Consider the following 19,611-nt stretch of genomic DNA (forward strand, 5'->3'; position numbering starts at 1 on the left):
GATGTATTAAGAGAAGCATAGAGTGTAGATCATGTGAAGAAATTATCCCCCTCTACTCCTCCTTGGTCAGCACTCATCTTGAATATTGTGTCTAGTTGTGGGCACCACATTTAAAAAAAAAAAGACATTGAACAACTGGAGCAAGTTCAGGGAAGAGCTACCAGGATGGTGAGCGGACTGCAAACTATGTCCTACGGGGAACGGTTAAAGGATCCGGGAATGTTTATCTTGCAAAAAAGAAGGCTAAGTGGAGACTTTATAGCTGTCTACAAATATCTCAAGGGCTGTCACAGTGTAGAGGGATCATCCTTATTCTCATTTGCGCATGAAAACACGAGATGCAATGGGATGAAACTGAAAGGGATGAGACTCAGATTATATGTTAGAAAAAACTCTGACAGTGAGGATGATCAATGAGTGGAACAGGCAGCCACAAGATGTGGTGAGTTCTCCTTCAATAGAAGTCTTTAGAGGCTGGACAGACATCTGTCTGAGGTGGTTTAGTGATATCCGGCATTTAACAGGGGGTTGGACACGATGACCCTGGAGGTCCCTTCCAACTCTAACATTCAATATCATATACAGTGCCTTGCGAAAGTATTTGGCCCCTGGAACTTTTCAACCTTTTCCCACCTATCATGCTTCAAACATAAAGATACCAAATGTAAATTTTTAGTGAAGAATCAACAAGTGGAACACAATTGTGAAGTTGAACAAAATTTATTGGTTATTTTAAATTTTTGTGGAAATTCAAAAACTGAAAACTGGGATGTGCAATATTATTTGGCCCCATTAACTTAATACTTTGTTGCGCCTCCTTTTGCTGCGAATACAGCTGCAAATCGCTTGGGGTATGTCTCTATCAGTTTTGTACATCGAGAGACTGAAATTCTTGCCCATTCTTCCTTGGCAAACAGCTCGAGCTCAGTGAGGTTTGATGGAGATAGTTTGTGAACAGCAGTTTTCAGCTTTTTCCACAGATTCTTGATTGGATTGAGGTCTGGACTTTGACTTGGCGATTCTAACACCTGGATACGTTAATTCATGAACCATTCCATTGTAGATTTGGCTTTATGTTTGGGATCATTGTCTTGTTGGAAGACAAATCTCCGTCCCAGTCTCAGGTCTTTTGCAAACTCCAACAGGTTTTCTTCAAGAATGGTCCTGTATTTGGCTCCATCCATCTTCCCATCAATTTTAACCATTTTCCCTGTCCCTGCTGAAGAAAAGCAGGCCCAAACCATGATGCTGCCACCACCATGTTTGACAGTGGGGATGGTGTGTTCAGGGTGATGAGCTGTGTTGCCTTCACGCCAAACATATCGTTTGGCATTGTTGCCAAAAAGTTCAATTTTGGTTTCATGTGACCAGAGCGCCTTCTTCCACATGTTTGTGTCTCCCAGGTGGCTTGTTACAAACTTTAAACTACACTTTTTATGGATATCTTTGAGAAATGGCTTTCTTCTTGCCACTCTTCCATAAAGGCAAGATTTGTGCAGTGCACGACTGATTGTTGTCCTATGGACAGACTGTCCCACCTCAGCTGTAGATGTCTGCAGTTCATCCAGAGTGATCATGGCCCTCTTGGCTGCATCTCTGATCAGTCTTCTCCTTGTTTGAGATGAAAGTTTAGAGGGACGGCCAGGTCTTGGTAGATTTGCAGTGCTATGATACTCCTACCATTTCAATATGGTCGCTTGCACAGTGCTCCATGGGATGTTTAAAGTTTTGGAAATCATTTTGTATCCAAATCCGGCTTTAAACTTCTCCACAACAGTATCACGGACCTGCCTGTTGTGTTCCTTGGTCTTCATGATTCTCTCTGTGCTTCAAACAGAACCCTGAGACTATCACAGAGCAGGTGCATTTATACAGAGACTTGATTACACAGGTGGATTATATTTTGTTATAATTATTATTTATTGTTATAGCGCCATTTATTCCATGGCGCTTTACAAGTGAAGAGGGGTATACATAATAAAAACAAGTACAATAATCTTAAACAATACAAGTCATAACTGGTACAGGAGGAGAGAGGACCCTGCCCGCGAAGGCTCACAATCTACAAGGGATGGGTGAGAATACAGTGGGCGAGGGTAGAGCTGGTCATGCAGCGGTTTGGTCGATCGGTGGTTACTGCAGGTTGTAGGCTTGTCGGAAGAGGTGGGTCTTCAGGTTCTTTTTGAAGGTTTCGATGGTAGGCGAGAGTCTGATGTGTTTTGGTAGAGGGTTCCAGAGTATGGGGTGATACGTGAGAGAAATCTTGTATACGATTGTGGGAAGAGGAGACTAGAGGGGAGTAGAGAAGGTGATCTTGTGCGGATCGGAGGTTGCGTGTAGGTAAATACCGGGAGACGAGGTCACAGATGTATGGAGGAGACAGGTTGTGGATGGCTTTGTACGTCATGGTTAGGGTTTTGTAGTGGAGTCTCTGGGCAATGGGGAGCCAGTGAAGGGATTGACAGAGGGGAGAGGCCGGGGAATAGCGGGGGGACAGGTGGATTAGTCGGGCAGCAGAGTTTAGAATAGATTGGAGGGGTGCGAGTGTGTTAGAGGGGAGGCTGTTATGACCTGGTGGTTAGGACAATAATGGACCAGGTGGTAAAGAGCGCACGGAAAGACCTGATAGTTAATAATAATACAGGACAAGCTCTGGGACGTGGGAACTCTGCTGACCGCAATCCCTAATCCTATCACACACACTAGAAATAGCCGTGGATTGCTCCTAACGCTCCCTATGCAACTCGTCACAGCCTAAGGAACTAGCTAGCCCTAAAGATAGAAAAATAAGCCTACCTTGCCTCAGAGAAATTCCCCAAAGGAAAAGGCAGCCCCCCACATATAATGACTGTGAGTTAAGATGAAAATCACAAACACAGAGATGAAATAGATTTAGCAAAGAGAGGCCCGACTTACTGAACAGACAGAGGATAGGAACGGTGACTTTGCGGTCAGCACAAAAACTACAAAAAAACCACGCAGAGGGCGCAAAAGACCCTCCGCACCGACTCACGGTGCGGAGGCGCTCCCTCTGCGTCCCAGAGCTTCCAGCAAGCAAGGCAAAAATCAAAATAGCAAGCTGGACAGAAAAATAGCAAACAAGAGAAAGACAAGCAGGAACTTAGCTTCTGCTGGAGAAGACAGGTCACAAGAACGATCCAGGAGCGAACAGACCAATACTGGAACATTGACAGGTGGCATGGAGCAATGATCTAAGTGGAGTTAAATAGAGCAGCCAGCTAACGAATTAACCTCGTCACCTGTGGAAGGAAACTCAGAAGCCGCAGCCCCACTCACAACCACCAGAGGAAGCCCATGGACAGAACCAGCCGAAGTACCATTCATGACCACAGGAGGGAGCTTGACAACAGAATTCACAACAGGAGGCCACAGAGCAGGAGGTTGCAGTAGTCGAGGCGAGAGATGATGAGGGCATGGACTAGGGTTTTTGCAGATTCATGGTTGAGGAATGAACGGATTTGTGAAATATTTTTGAGTTGAAGACGGCAGGAAGTGGAAAGGGCTTGGATATGTGGTTTGAAGGAGAGATCAGCGTCATATTTATCATCATGAGGCATTTAGGACAACATTGGATCATTCAGAGATCCACAATGAACCTCTGGAGTGAGTTTGCTGCACTGAAAGTAAAGGGGCCGAAAAATATTGCACGCCCCACTTTTCAGTTTTTGAATTTCCACAAAAATTTAAAATAACCAATAAATTTCGTTCAACTTCACAATTGTGATCCACTTGTTGTTGATTCTTCACCAAAAATTTATGTTTGGTATCTTTATGTTTGAAGAATGATATGTGGGAAAAGGTTGAAAAGTTCTAGGGGGCCGAATACTTACACAAAGCACTGTATATGGACACACATGTATCATGGAAAAAAAAAAAAAGAAAGAAGCAGAATGAAAACTAAAAAACAAATCTATCAGCAGGATAGGAAATGGGAAATGCAGTCCCTTTGACTCACTTTCCGTGTCCACATCGTGGATACCCACTGACTTTGTATATTTCACCAGATCGGACAACGCTCTTGACAGTTTCATCGTCTTCTTCTGCCGGTTTATTCTATTGAACAACAGAGAAGCTTTAGTTCCATAGATTCCATCTGAGTTTATAATAAAAACCTCAAAGACCACAGAAATACCTGCTGTAATGTACCGAGGTCCTGGCGATGCTTCCTTGCCGCTCCAGGCTGTCATCGCCTTCTTCCAGACTTGAGCTCTTTTTAATTCGGCCAGCTTTTTTCTAAAGGCCAGAGAGAAGGTATTTAGGGTTTAGCGTCCTGGTCTTATGCCCATGTTTGAGTACGACTTATTTTTTTTTTTTTACGCAATTGTATGTGTTTTGGACTATAATTCGTTTTTGCCTTTTATAGCCACTGTATTACATGGTCTATTGCTGGCTACAGAATGAGTTAACTGAGAATCTGCCAGTGAGCTTGTTCTAATAGGAGCGATTGTAACGCATATATCTGTCTTTTTATGAGTCCCTCTCTGCTAATTTATAACCACAAACCATGTGAAAGTTGAATGTGCAGAAAAAAGATGCAGTCTGTAAAAGCCAAAGAGGGCAACATTTTTAATGAAGCCCAATTGTAAAAAAGAATGTTTAGATTTTGGTTTTCCTGCACATTCAACATTGATATGGACACAAATCATTGAAGAGGACCTCACAAAAAGACAAATAAGGGAGTTGTAAATACTCCATTAAACCGTCATTGTGGGCTCACTATCTAATTCTCAGTTAACTCATTCTGCAGCCAAAAGACAGACAGACAGCAGCAGAGACTGTATGAGGCAAATCGTGCAAAATTTGCAATGAAACCGAATTGCAAAAACGATTTTTAGCCCACATTATATGCATTCGCAAATAGCAATTACCCCAAAAGGACCCATTTATTATCATCACAATCACCTTGCGCTTGGAAAAGCTTCCCATCAAGGACCGACTGTGACGTTTATTGGGGCTGGGCTCTTCACCCGACTCCGTCTCTTCTTCCGTCTTACTCTGGAATGAAACATAAGGGTCACAAGTGGCCAATATCTAATCTAAAAACAAGTGAGAGATTCGCTTTTACATCACTTTTATTAGGAGTATTGTAAAATGTTTAAATTAAAATGCATTTTTTTTTTATAATTAAAATCGTAATAAAAAAAAAAAAAAATTCTTAACCCCCAAAACCTACCCACCAGGTATATCAGCTTTGCTGAACGAATATTTAACGGGTAAACTCAATCTAATAGCTGTGATTAAACTGAAATATTAGAGATACGGTAATTCCAAATATCTACCACTAGGGTGCGCTGTGATTTAAAAAAAACGCTCATCATCGTACCTGAAATCATATTATTAAAGTTTTTGTTTTTCCTGCAAATATCGCTAAAAGTTCAGGAGCAGTTAGAATATGAAATAGCGGTGTATCAGCACAGGGTGTTCTGTCTGTCTTGGGAAATGGAGAAATTAATATTTGTACACCCTGCTCTGCCATTTAGGCATACACGGCAATAACATCCAATTAACGAGCAGCTGCGAGGAAAAGGAATTGTGTTATCATTTGTCCATAGGGCCATGCTTGACCCGACGGGTGACACGGGATCAGCAGAGATTCGGCATGATCAACCAAATGCCGCAGACGCTTTCAAACTCGGTGGATTTTTATGTTCCAGGTTTATGGGTAAAAATAGACTATAAAAAAAAAAAAAGATTCCCATGAGGATTCTTTAGAAAAGATCTAAAGTGATAACTTTTGTAAAGAAAAAGGCAAGCCAAGGTAACGGAGAAGGAATAGTAATTGACAGGGGGTGTAAACGGGAGCAAAAATGGGAGCAACTGTAAAGATTAAAAGGTTGCCTCCATCTGACACCTCCTACCACCTTAGACAGGAGAATTAGATGCAGGAGAGACAGAGAGAGTGAGAGAGAGACAGCTTTGGGGGCTTTTTAAACTTAATTGCATGTATTTTATTCTAAACTCCATTTATCTCTTGCAATGAAGTTACAATAAAAAAATTTGGACCGTTCGGCTTCTACAGCCTCTACATATCACTGTACATAGACTGCAGAATGAGCCGATCTCACCGAAGTCCGTAATACATCACTTTCTTATTCTTCAAGGACCAAAGCAAAAGTTCAACAAATTTAACCATCGGCCGACAGATACAGTATCTAAAGATTATGGGGAGCATTAAACTAAATTCTACAGTTTGATATGTACAGTAATACATATAAAGCTGTAGTAGCCAAATTTTACTGAAAACGATTGAAGCTGAAGATGTCGCTGCTCTATTGCTCCTCGGACACCATAAAGCAGAAAAGGAGCAGTGAATGGTTGGATATCTGCAGGGAACCTCACTGGCGGACACAGGCAGAAAAGGGCACAATTCCATTTGCTTTGGAGGTGGTAGTGGCCCCCTTACCTCTTGGGCCCCTGTGTGGCTGTACAGGTTGCATCAATGGTTTGTCCGCCCCTGAGGAACCCTTTACGGCCATCATATACGCTGTTAGCTAAAGATAAATTGTCCTATTCATCATTTGTTTGTTTTTTGGGTCATTTTTTTCCATTTTATTTGCAATCCTTAAAATTGGCATACGCGGTTCATGAATTTTGCGCAAAATAAGAAAAGCTTTTTTTTGGGCCTGTTGTGCTTTTTTTAACCACTTTTTAGAGCAAAAAAAAAAAAAGAACATGTTCCTGATAAAATGTTGCTAAACTTGAGCAACAATTCCAGATTTCCATAAAATTGCACTGGGTAGAGGGAGATACTGCAGTATAGTAATTGTGACACTTCTTAAAAAGTTGCAGTTGATGAACCAGCTGAAGACATCTTGGAAAACTCAAACCGCTCTCGCAATGATGAACTTATATAAAAAAGTAAAACAGTGTATATAATAGTTCTTTTAAAAAAAAGGCACACGTTGAAAGAATAAAGCACAAATATAAAACAGACAAAAAAAACCCAAAACAATAAAAAGTAGAAAAAAAAGGTGCAAATGCAATAATGCATCGGAACCAAAAAGAACAGAGGGACAAGGTGGGAGAGCAGACTGCACCAAGGCCCAGACTGTGCTGGAAACCACAGGTCAAGCATTGAAGGACTAACTCTGGCCATCGTATGGGGTTGGACGTCTGCTGTGGCGAAGGAGAGATGCCAGTGCACCGCGGTTCCATTTCCATCTTCTTCTGTATGGAAGGGCTTAAAGGGAAACTGTCACCCCAAAATTAGCTTATAAACTGAGGCCACTGGCATCAGGGGCTTATCTACAGCATTCTGTAATGCTGTAGATAAGCCCCCGATGTATCCTGAAAGAGAAGAAAAACAGGTTATATTATACTCAGGGGCGGTCCAGCGCCTCCCATCTTCCTAGGATGACGTCCTCTTCTTGTCTTCCTGCCGCGGCTCTGGCACAGGCGTACTTTATATGCCCTGTTGAGGGCAGAGCAAAGTACTGCAGTGCGCAGGTGCTGGGCCTCTCTGACCTTTCCCGGCGCCTGCGCACTGCAGTACTTTGCTCTGCCCTCAATAGGGCACACAATGTACGCCTGCGCCAGAGCCACGTCAGGAAGACAAGAAGACATCATCTGATTAAGGTGGGAGGCCCCAGACCGGACCGCAACGCCCCTCGGACCGGACCACAGCAGGACCGCCCATGAGTATAATCTAACCTCTTTTTCTCATCTTTCAGGTTACATCGGGGGCTTATCTACAGCATTCCAGAATGCTGTAGATAAGCCTCTGATGCCGGTGGCCTTAGTTTATAGGCCAATTTTAGGGTTAAGATTCCCTTTAAGGTGCTTTCCATAGCACGTTTTGTGTCTTAGGCTCTAGACATTGCAGGAATGTCCGCTGGGAGTCTTGTAAAGCCTCTTACCGCACAGAATAATATGTACTGGTCATGCGAATAGAACACTGCACCTTGAACTTGACCTGGTCTCTGTCAATAAACTCTCCATGTATCTGATTTGCTATCAGAAAGCAGTCTTTTTTTACTAGCACTGATCCCCATCCAATCTGGGCTAGTCCCAAACATTAACCATATCCTGTGCTAGCCTGCATACAGTCTTTATCTTAAGCCCGTTCTTCGGCGCTTCTTTGCAGAATCAGGGCATGTAGACATGGTGGCCATTAGTCAAGACTAGTAAGAGGTGTTGAAAGAGGTGAAGCAGAGGCAGTAAATGATATATACAGTACAATAAATATACTGTGGCCTGCAGCTGACCTTCAACATTATAAGTTGCTATTACACAATTCAGCATAACGCGGTGAGAAGATCCTCTGTAATCACTTTTAACATTTATATCCCCCCAAAAAAAGATGGCAAAATTCGAGGCAAGCATCTCCCAGATAAGGTCTCCATATGCAGCGAGTCCTGCGCGCCGGCTGCAATATACGCATTTCCCCAGACTGGCGGCCAAACAGTTTAATGAGAGCAGCTCCACTCACAATTTAACATGGAAATTCTGCATCACAATAAGCAGTTTAATTGCTAATGAGGAGAAGATTGGGGGACGTGGATGCGGGAAGATGAGATGTCGAAGGCCTTGATTGATAAAGCCCATGTGGGTATTTTATTACAACACGCCGCTTACTTGTTGGGCTCAAGTAATTTAAAGCAAGTAATTCCAATTAGCTTTGTCTAGCACTTTCCGCTCTTTGTAGGAAGAGGATTGCTTCTTCTTTTCCTTTACTTGGTATATGTTTATCTGCCGGGAGCGGTAATTGCCGGGATAATGGGTCTCGATTTCACCTAAACCATGTTGGCTTGGCCTGAATATTTAATGAGTCCGGGGTCATCTGGGTTATGGGATGTAGATCGATTTCTTTTAGGGAAATGTTTATAATATTAAAATTAATCTTCTCAATGATGGAGATATTTGTGGATCATTGGCCATCAATTGTACAAATATATATATAGAAGATCACCAATGACGAAATAGAAGAGGTCGACAGCTTCATTTTTCTTGGGTCCCTCATTAATCCCAGTGGCGGTTCGGCAGCCGGAGATCAAGGGTCAATTAGCACTGGGGTGAGCAGCCATGGTGGTGAGCATCGACCAAATATCAAAGTGCAAGGACATCATGATCTCAGTCATTGCCAAAGAGCGTACAATGCAACTGCGCTCCCAATTGGGACATATGGCGAGAAGATAAGAGGTGCTCCCAGTGTAACACCGCTAACTGCAGGCGGGGGAAAAGCTGGAGAATTTGTCGCTCACTTGGACAGGTTGTGTGCCGCATAACTTTATGGAAGAGTGCATTAGACTCTTCTGATGGCTGCTCTGGCCACTGTGCTCACTCCCGATGAGTGGAGGAAATAATAAGGAAAAGATGGGAGGTGGATCCCGGGCGCTACAGCTGATAAAAGTGCTTCCAATCTGTAATGATTAAAAAAAATATCCCAGTTTTATTTGTGCAACGCGTTTCAGAGTAAATTTTACTCCTTCAGGCGTTCTACATTGGCCTGAAGGAGTAAAATCTTCTGCGAAACGCAATGCACGAATAAATCTGGGAATTTTTTTTTTATCCTTACTGGTTGGAAGCCCTTTTATCAGCAGCTGCACCTGGGATCGAGCGTCCCGCTCTCCCTTCTTTCAATTACAGCGTATGGCTGCGAGATGTGGACACTCCCGAAAGCAGACAGAAGAAAAATTGATGCCGTTGAGTTGTGGTGCTGGAAAAAGACTTCTAAGAATCCCATGAACAGCAGGATCACCGGCAAAGATGTCGTTCATCATATAAACCCATTATTGGAAGGCAAGATCACAAGACAGAAACTGACAAATTGTGGCCACGTGATGAGGGCAAAGTCACTAGAAAGGGAGATGCTACACGGAATGGTCAAGGGAAACATGGGAGACTGAAAGGTCGTTGGCTGGGCACCAACAAAAGTGAACATCAAGCAGCTACAAACTAATAAAACTATTAGTAAAAGTAAAAGTAATCCCAAACTGTTCTTCAACTATATCAATAGTAAAAGAATAAAAAATAGTGAGGAAAGAATGGTTGTAGATGACGAGGAAAAAACTAACATATTAAACACCTTCTTCTCCACGGTATTCACGGTGGAAAATGAAATGCTAGGTGAAATCCCAAGAAACAATGAAAACCCTATATTAAGGGTCACCAATCTAACCCAAGAAGAGGTGCGAAACCGGCTAAATAAGATCAAAATAGATAAATCTCCGGGTCCGGATGGCATACACCCACGAGTACTAAGAGAACTAAGTAATGTAATAGATAAACCATTATTTCTTATTTTTAGGGACTCTATAGCGACAGGGTCTGTTCCGCAGGATTGGCGCATAGCAAATGTGGTGCCAATATTCAAAAAGGGCTCTAAAAGTGAACCTGGAAATTATAGGCCAGTAAGTCTAACCTCTATTGTTGGTAAAATATTTGAAGGGTTTCTGAGGGATGTTATTCTGGATTATCTCAATGAGAATAACTGTTTAACTCCATATCAGCATGGGTTTATGAGAAATCGCTCCTGTCAAACCAATCTAATCAGTTTTTATGAAGAGGTAAGCTATAGACTGGACCACGGTGAGTCATTGGACGTGGTATATCTCGATTTTTCCAAAGCGTTTGATACCGTGCCGCACGAGAGGTTGGTACACAAAATGAGAATGCTTGGTCTGGGGGAAAATGTGTGTAAATGGGTTAGTAACTGGCTTAGTGATAGAAAGCAGAGGGTGGTTATAAATGGTATAGTCTCTAACTGGGTCGCTGTGACCAGTGGGGTACCGCAGGGGTCAGTATTGGGACCTGTTCTCTTCAACATATTCATTAATGATCTGGTAGAAGGTTTACACAGTAAAATATCGATATTTGCAGATGATACAAAACTATGTAAAGCAGTTAATACAAGAGAAGATAGTATTCTGCTACAGATGGATCTGGATAAGTTGGAAACTTGGGCTGAAAGGTGGCAGATGAGGTTTAACAATGATAAATGTAAGGTTATACACATGGGAAGAAGGAATCAATATCACCATTACACACTGAATGGGAAACCACTGGGTAAATCTGACAGGGAGAAGGACTTGGGGATCCTAGTTAATGATAAACTTACCTGGAGCAGCCAGTGCCAGGCAGCAGCTGCCAAGGCAAACAGGATCATGGGGTGCATTAATAGAGGTCTGGATACACATGATGAGAGCATTATACTGCCTCTGTACAAATCCCTAGTTAGCCGCACATGGAGTACTGTGTCCAGTTTTGGTCACCGGTGCTCAGGAAGGATATAATGGAACTAGAGAGAGTACAAAGGAGGGCAACACAATTAATAAAGGGGATGGGAGAACTACAATACCCAGATAGATTAGCGAAATTAGGATTATTTAGTCTAGAAAAAAGACGACTGAGGGGCGATCTAATAACCATGTATAAGTATATAAGGGGACAATACAAATATCTCACTGAGGATCTGTTTATACCAAGGAAGGTGACGGGCACAAGGGGGCATTCTTTGCGTCTGGAGGAGAGAAGGTTTTTCCACCAACATAGAAGAGGATTCTTTACTGTTAGGGCAGTGAGAATCTGGAATTGCTTGCCTGAGGAGGTGGTGATGGCGAACTCAGTCGAGGGGTTCAAGAGAGGCCTGGATGTCTTCCTGGAGCAGAACAATATTGTATCATACAATTAGGTTCTGTAGAAGGACGTAGATCTGGGGATTTATTATGATGGAATATAGGCTGAACTGGATGGACAAATGTCTTTTTTCGGCCTTACTAACTATGTTACTATGTTACTATGTTACAACCAGTCATGGAAAAGAGGAAAGCATGGCGAAAACTCGAATACAAAGTTGTTGTGGATTCTGTTTTTGGGCTCCCTCTGGTGGTTACAGGTGGTACTGGGTGACTTGTGTTCTCTGCGGTCTCTGGTGTCCACCTGTTCTATCAGGATATGGGAGTTTCCTATTTAACCTGGCTTTCTTGTCATTTCCTCGCCGGCGCTCAATGTAATCAGTGTGTCTTGCTACCTCTGCTTTCCGCTTCTGAAATCATCAGGACAAGCTAAGTTTTTGATTTTCCTGTTCCACGTTTTGCTTTATTTTTGTTTTAGTCCAGCTTGCAGTTATGTGATTCCTTGTTGCTGGTTGCTCTAGTGGGCTGATATTACTCCTCATGTTCCATGAGTTGGCACATGAGTTCAGGTAATTTCAGGATGGTTTTTTGTAGGGTTTTTCGCTGACCGCGCAGTTCACTTTTGTATCCTCTGCTATCTAGTTTTAGCGGGCCTCATTTTGCTGAATCTGTTTTCATTACTACGTATGTGCTTTCCTCTCATTTCACCGTCATTACATGTGGGGGGCTGCTATTTCTGTGGGGTGTTTCTCTGGAGGCAAGAGAGGTCTTTGTTTCTTCTAATAGGGGAAGCTAGTCCTTCGGCTGGCGCGAGACGTCTAGAATCATCGTAGGCACGTTCCCCGGCTACTGCTAGTGTTGTGAATTAGGTTCAGGATCGCGGTCAGCTCAGTTTCCATCACCCTAGAGCTTGTTCTGTTTTTTTGTGTGCTTGTCCTTTTGTGATCCCCTGCCATTGGGATCATGACACAAAGTATCCAAGGGTCAGACATGACAATGGATAGCATACGAATCAGGATAAGTGGTAATGTGTAGGTATGGCAGGAATACTACTATTTAAGGCAATTATATGTCTTGTATCCCTGTATTTCTCTCCAGTTTTACCTTCTTCAGGCTCTGTCTCTAGGTTTACTATGAGCTAGTGGGTGGAGACTAGCTGTTATTATGTCTCCCATGCACAGCACACACAGACATAAGGGATTCTTGCTCTCCTTTCTCTATTTAGCACTTGCAGAAGCAGCATGGAGAACATTATACAGCAGTACTGAGCAGTGTAGCTGTGAATCCAATACCTTGCTTAGATAAAACACTTACTAGAGCGCAGAGAGTGCAGCCTCTCTCCGATTCTGCTCCCCCCTCCTCCCAATTCCATAGATGTTAATAGGCAGCTGTAATCTGATCCCTCAGTGATCAGTTCATCCTGTTTAGAACCAGGTACATTCCAGCTCCATTTTTAAGTGAATATGTTTCACAAGCAGGGGGAGGAGAAGACGTAGTTCATAAGTTGACAATAAAGCATATTTCCATGATAAGATATAATAAAGTTTATTATATTTACTATTGATTTATAAAAAGCTTGTTAAGACGACGGTAACTATTTAGCCTATACGGAAATTAAGGAAATAGGGGCGATTTATCAAAACTGGCGCAAGTGAATATTTTCATTATAGCAGCAACCAGATTGCTTTACACAAGTAAATACTCCACAATTCGCTTGCACCGTATTTCAATAAATCTCCACCATCTTTGATTCATAGCGAAAAGTAGATATTGAGTGCAAGATTAATACTTTGTAAGAAATTTTTTTTTTCTATGTAAAATAAAATGGCTTAATAACAAGGATTATGTCAAGTCCCTGGCACATTAAGCCCGAATCATAAACCCTAACACGATTCTTTAGATGGAAGGATCCAAGGATTGGCGCAGAGCGATAATTATGTCAATTTTAGAGCTTTGCCAAAACATTCCTAGAGATTTCATCTCCTATAAATAATGCATGAAAGATCCGTGCTCCCGTCTATCAGTGAACATCGCGCTGTAATAGAACTTATGAATAATAAATTGCGAAACTTTGTCTAAGTGTTTTCACAGATACATTCGTAAATGTTTTGTAAATCTACTTTTGTTCTTTTCCTTTTGTTTTTTGCAAATTCTTTTTTTGTCAAGACAACAAAGAAACATTCATTAAGTTTACAGAGCACCAGTTGCATGGTTGGACTACATCGATAATAAAAGTTTAAGAATGTGGAAAAGGGAAAGGATAAAGAGAGAAGGGAAAAGCTTGAACTCGCATCTTACGAAATACATATCTCTAGTAATTTGTACTAATTCAGCCTCTAACAGCCAAGGGGTCAAGGACAAATCAGGTATTTCTATAAAGAATTTTGTTCACAAAGTTAAATTCTAAAAATGATGTTCACAGATTCCAAATTTTTGTATATATTGAGTTTACCCATCCTAATTCGTCTCTTTTTTTCATAACCTTCGATTTCAAATAGTTCGATAAACCACTCCGAAATATTCAGCATTTGACGGCCTTACCAGTATCTCAAAATTTGAATTTTAGCCACATTGCTAATATGAAACATTAAAGGGCAAAATTACATTAAATAGTGGAATCTCGTAGTCATTAGGGGACGACGCACTTCACTGACGTCAATGACATGCGTTGGACCCTGGTGACCACGAAAGCCTCAGTGGTGGAAGAACTGAAGATCTGAGCAGAGGACCGAACCGGGAAGTTGTGGTGGAGGTAGTGTTAGTTAGATGAAGGGTCAGGACAGGCGAGTTTATTTTTTTCTTTCGTCTTTTACTCCTTCCATCCATTGGAGGGCTGGAGAGATCTCAGAGCCTAATAAATATCTTTTTATGGCAATCGGGACACTTGACTCAGACTGAGCCAAATCTGCCGGATGAAGAGAGCGAGTTGGTCGATAACAAATTTCAGTGGATTCACTCATCTCATTTGCTTAAAGGGAACTGGTCAGGTGAAAAAAATACTATTAACCTGCAGATATGGGGTCAATCTGCAGGTTAATCATGTTCGGAACCTGCCCGATGTTGGCAATTTGAGCGCCGCTGCCGGGAGGAAATTAACTTTATTCTTTCTGGCAGCATTCTGGAATCAGTTACGGGGGGGGGGGGATTGGGGGCACCGGCGCCGGTTCAGTCAAAGTGTATAGAGAGCGGCTGGAACTGACTGACATCAGGAACAGCATTAGGACCACCTGTCACGGAGTGCAGGTTACAGCCGCCGCAGTGCGGTCTCAAATGAAGACGGCAACCATGGCATGGCACTGAAGGGTAGGTGCTGAAGCAGAATCCCGTCCTGTAACTTGAGATATGTATGACCAGTCCCATATACTGAGTCCTAATGTCCTACAAGTAGAACTTGATAGCGGATTCATGTTGTCTGGACTATGGGTAACATGAATCAGGGTCCGGCTCCGTCATTTCAGCCAGGTATGTGTTACTTAAATGCTGCTGCTCTACAATAAAAATTAGATTTAAAAGGAGGCAAGGGACAATGAGGATTGAGTAACGAGTCCAAGAGGCCGGTCGCCGGCACTTTCTCCCCACCCTGTTGTCCTTGGGCGACAGGTGTCTGCCTATGTGTGTTTATTTGGAGAAACCCATCAGTCCAGGAGGAGAGTAGGGATGGGAAAACCACCAGGGACCGAAAGACTTCAAAGACTTGGATTAAAGCAGCGGCCCTTTACTTCCTCCCTGCTAATGTCATAAGGCAGGACTTTCTAGCTCATAATGTCTGGTGATTACAGCAGCATTGGCACAGATTCCAGCAGCCAGGCTTCTAGACAGATCTGCATCTATACTATATCTGTACCATGGTAGACAAGATCATCTTCATGTTTGTTAATTAAGAATAACGACATCCAACACAATTAGCAGAGATTCAAAGAGAAGACCGAGTGTTGTCGTAAGTCCAGGTTGAAACAGATAGTCAAGTTCTTCAATCAGCCTTGAATAAGCCGAGCAAAAGCACAAGTTCAGGGGCAGGGTGCAGTAACATTCATTCTCTGAACTTCCATTCAGTGGGACCAAGGTGGGCTTTCAGAGACACGAATTATATTTTACCCTCCAAAAAACTAAATTAAAGAACTAATGGAAATAGTCACCATAACGGATCCCCGATTTTGACTCGAAGATTAATATGTTCAAAGGATAAAAGTTTTCAATTAAACAGTTAGTACTTCAAAGTCTAAATGGTAAAATCTCCGGCCCGGCGTTTATTAAATCACAGGCATCTGTTCCAGCCCTATCGTTATATTCTACCGTTAGAGAACGGGCTAAATCCTCCTTCCAGCTGTTCTTTGTAATTATGACCACATGTACCGAGCTCTAATTTTAGGCTCAATAAATCATCACGACAAGAACCATTTAATACATATTGCCTTTTAACTTTAGATTGGCAGATGAAGAAGATAAATCACAAGCCTATTTTAGGAAAATAGGACAAGTATGTTTAGTATAATGCCATGATGTTCTACTGAAGGCCCTTGGATTTTCTACCTGCTACCTTTTGGGTTAAAGGAGCAGAAAGAATATAAAGAAAAGTTGCCTGAAAACTTATGCCTACAAGTAAATCTGACTCCGGGTATGCCCTTTGCATCAACATTTCCTCCTAAAACTGAAAAGTTGCATTTTTCCCCCGGTATGAAACTTAAAGAGGAGCTTTCACCGGGTCAACAGTGGCCAGATACTACTTCTATTTTATCATGTAGATCACCTATAGTATTTGTATTTTTTTTTAGATTTTTATCGGCTACAGATGATCGAATCTTTTGAAATTCAAATTCACCAGGTTTAATACACTTGGCATTGAATGATAATACTGCAAAGCCTACAATTGCCCTGAAAAGATGTGTATTTCACTGTAAGCTGGGGCGTAACGATCACGGTCATAGAGGGTGCGACCGCAACCTGGCGTATCCCGGAGGGGGGTTCCGATGATGCCAATGCTCATTTCAGCTGGATGTGCAAATGAGGACGCACATTCAGCTGAAGTGCACAAATACACAAGCATGGCGCATAGTAGTGACCTCATGCGCCACCCATGGCAGGCACGTCGAAGCCAGCTGCAGGCTATAGAAGAGGATGACGGATGTTGTGGGGAATATTACACCAGGAAGGGGCCTAGAATGGGGGTCATTTTGCCAGGAAGGGGCTCAGGATAGGTGACATTACACCAGGAAGGGGACAGGATGGGGGTTCATTATACCCGGAAGGGGCCCAGGATGGGGGTCATTATACTAGGAAGGGGGACATTGTTACAGGAAAGTAGTTAGAAACACGTGTGCACAACCGTATGAGGTGCACGGGTAGGTTCCCAAACCGTAATCAGCAAATAATACAAAACCCGGCACTCAACTTTGTGGTGTGAAGAAATGAAAGATTTATTATCCCAAATCAGAAAACGTTTCGGTCCCACAACTGGACCTTCATCCAGTTACTGGTAAACGTTACTGATGAAGGTCCAGTTGTGGGACCGAAATGTTTTCTGATTTGGGATAACAAAATCTTTCGTTTCTTCACACCACAAAGTTGAGTGCCGGGTTTTGTATTATTTATTGTTACAGGAAAGACCCAGGATGGGAAACATTATTATAGTAAGAGGCCAGGGGACAATGTATCGGGAAGGTGTCCATGATTGAGGACATTATACCAGAAAGAGAGACATTATACCAAGAAGGGGACAAGAATGGGAGAAATTATTACAGAAAGTGGTCCAGGATGGCAAACATTATTATAGAAAGGGGCCAGGATGGGGAACATTATTACATTAAGAGGCCTGGGGACAATGTACCAGGAAGGTGTCCATGATTGAGGACATTATACCAAGAAGGGGACAAGAATGGGAGAAAGTATTACAGAAAGGTACCCAGTATGAGGAAAAGTATTACAGAAAGTGGTCCAGGATGGCAAAAATTGTTATATAAAAGGGGCCAGGATGGGGAACATTATTAAAAGAATGGGCCAGGACAGGGACATTATTACAAGAAGGGGCCAGGATGGGTGACATTAGCTCAAGAAGGTTGCAGGATTGGATTATTATTACATGGAGGGTGAACACACATGTTTTATAGGATCTATAACGCTACAAAGGCCAATGCATCAGACAAACATGGCATCGGGAGCCTAGGTCTAAATTTAGCATCCGAGCCCATTGGACTCTAGTTACACCACTGACTCTGAGGTCTCGCAGGACTGAGTTCAACCTCTTTCAAACTCTGTAACAAACCAAGTCTTAGTAATGTCGAAGTTATCTGACCATAAAAATTAATGCGAACTGGCTAGTACCAAGCCATTTAACAATAAAGTGAATGGACTTTACATGTTTTAAAAAAGTAAAAAAATGTTTAAAAATTCAGTTTCAGCCATTTATGATCAGGAAGACAATTCTGTGCAGCACTGACTCAAACTGATGGTGTTGCTGTCAGAGGTAACATCGTTCTGCTGTGACTGAAGTGAGTAACGTCATATATTCCATAACACCCTCCATTTCTTCCCCACTAATATGCTTTCTGGAGGCCAATTGTATACAGAGTTAGGTAGTACTACCTCCCGGATGGTAGTGATTCTGCTGCTGCTAGTAGTTCCAAATTCTTGGTAAAAAAAAAAATGGCACAATAATAAAATGTTAGGTAAATATGTTCAAGGGCCAGCCCTTACAAGTGGGCCCAGTATTGATGTGGCTTGCACTGATGTACAATTTGACAAGTAAAACAGATATGCAGAAATAAAAATAAAATTGTTGGTAACACGAAAACTGTGAACTAGGCGGTCATATTTAAATGTCTGGATTTGGGGCAATTTTCTTTTGTATTTTTCAAAAACAATTATTTCCCCCTTCACAAAGAGAATTGTACAAGAAATGAGAAAACTCAGTAAAGTCACTAATGACAAGAAAGCACAACATCTCGGACACTGATTTGAGATTTTTTTTTATTATCTGTAACATATTGTAATGGCTTGCTGCTGCAAGGGCATTAAAGGAAAAAAAGTGAAATTGTAATTCAAATGCAGCAGGATAGATGCCAGCTACATCACATCACTGATCAGTCACACTGGCACTGCTGCTCGCACCTCTCCGATCTCTCTCTCTCTCCCTTGAGCAATTGTAGATCTGTATTATTTGCAGACTGCTACTCTCATCTTCACTCCAGCAGTTATACAACACATTACTATATCTGGAGTATCCAAAGGTGTTTTAGACTTTCTCTTCATATCTTTGCTGAGTTAAAAGATTGATGTTCTCTCACTTACCTAAATCATCCTAAAATAACTGCTGCATTCCCTGCATCAGCTTTTATACAGGCTCACAGTCACTTCGGATTGGCTGTGTTATACCATGTGACGTGACAGCTGCAAGGCACAATGTGAAAGTCCTCACGGTTGTGTCTGAAGTCACGTGAGCCTTCTGTGACTGATGTGTATCAGTCATTTTAAGAAATTCACGCAAATCGATTTGCAAATGATTACAATTTGCGTTTTCATAAAATTCAACACGAATTTGATTTACATCAAATCGTTTCGTTCATCTTTAGTATCAGCTATATGATTTTAGAGATATTGGCCTTTTTGATTTAGTGGCTCAATATGCAAATTTTCATGGTCTTTACAAGGGGGTGTTGCTCACCGCCAAACTCACGCCCCCCCCCCAGTACAATGCCTTATTGGGAAAGATCATAAAAAAGTTGCATATTGAATACAATGAACAAAAAGGCTTATATTTCTGGAACCGTGTGATGATTTTAGAAAGCAAACAAAAACAAAACCAACAAAAAAAGAATAAGCAGTGGGAAAAAAACAAAAAACAAACAAAAAATGGCCACTTTTGACCTGGTAATGGGTCCTCTTTATAGCGGTGGTCAGACGTGGAAACCTTATTTCTGCAATTTGGACATTTTAAGTAAAAAAAAAAAGGGTTTTCCAACCAGGAACCAGATCGTTACCTAGATAGCTGCAGAGATGAATTTTTACTTGGCGTGCCACCTAC

The 19,611-nt window shown here is 42.0% G+C and overlaps 1 protein-coding gene across 1 annotated transcript in view; it reads right to left on the reverse strand.

The window, feature by feature from the left end:
- The window catches only part of PLCH2 (phospholipase C eta 2), a 770,253-nt gene that overhangs the window by 58,548 nt on the left and 692,094 nt on the right, over positions 1-19,611 (reverse strand). Inside the window, exons 14-16 of the mRNA XM_069741627.1 lie at positions 4,924-5,016; positions 4,154-4,254; positions 3,977-4,074 (exon numbers count right to left, since the gene is read on the reverse strand). Of these exons, the coding sequence (XP_069597728.1) occupies positions 3,977-4,074; positions 4,154-4,254; positions 4,924-5,016 (292 nt within the window). The remainder of the gene's footprint in view (positions 1-3,976; positions 4,075-4,153; positions 4,255-4,923; positions 5,017-19,611) is intronic.

The sequence above is a fragment of the Ranitomeya imitator genome, chromosome 10, assembly GCF_032444005.1.
Source record: "Ranitomeya imitator isolate aRanImi1 chromosome 10, aRanImi1.pri, whole genome shotgun sequence".
Taxonomy (NCBI): Eukaryota; Metazoa; Chordata; class Amphibia; order Anura; family Dendrobatidae; genus Ranitomeya; species Ranitomeya imitator.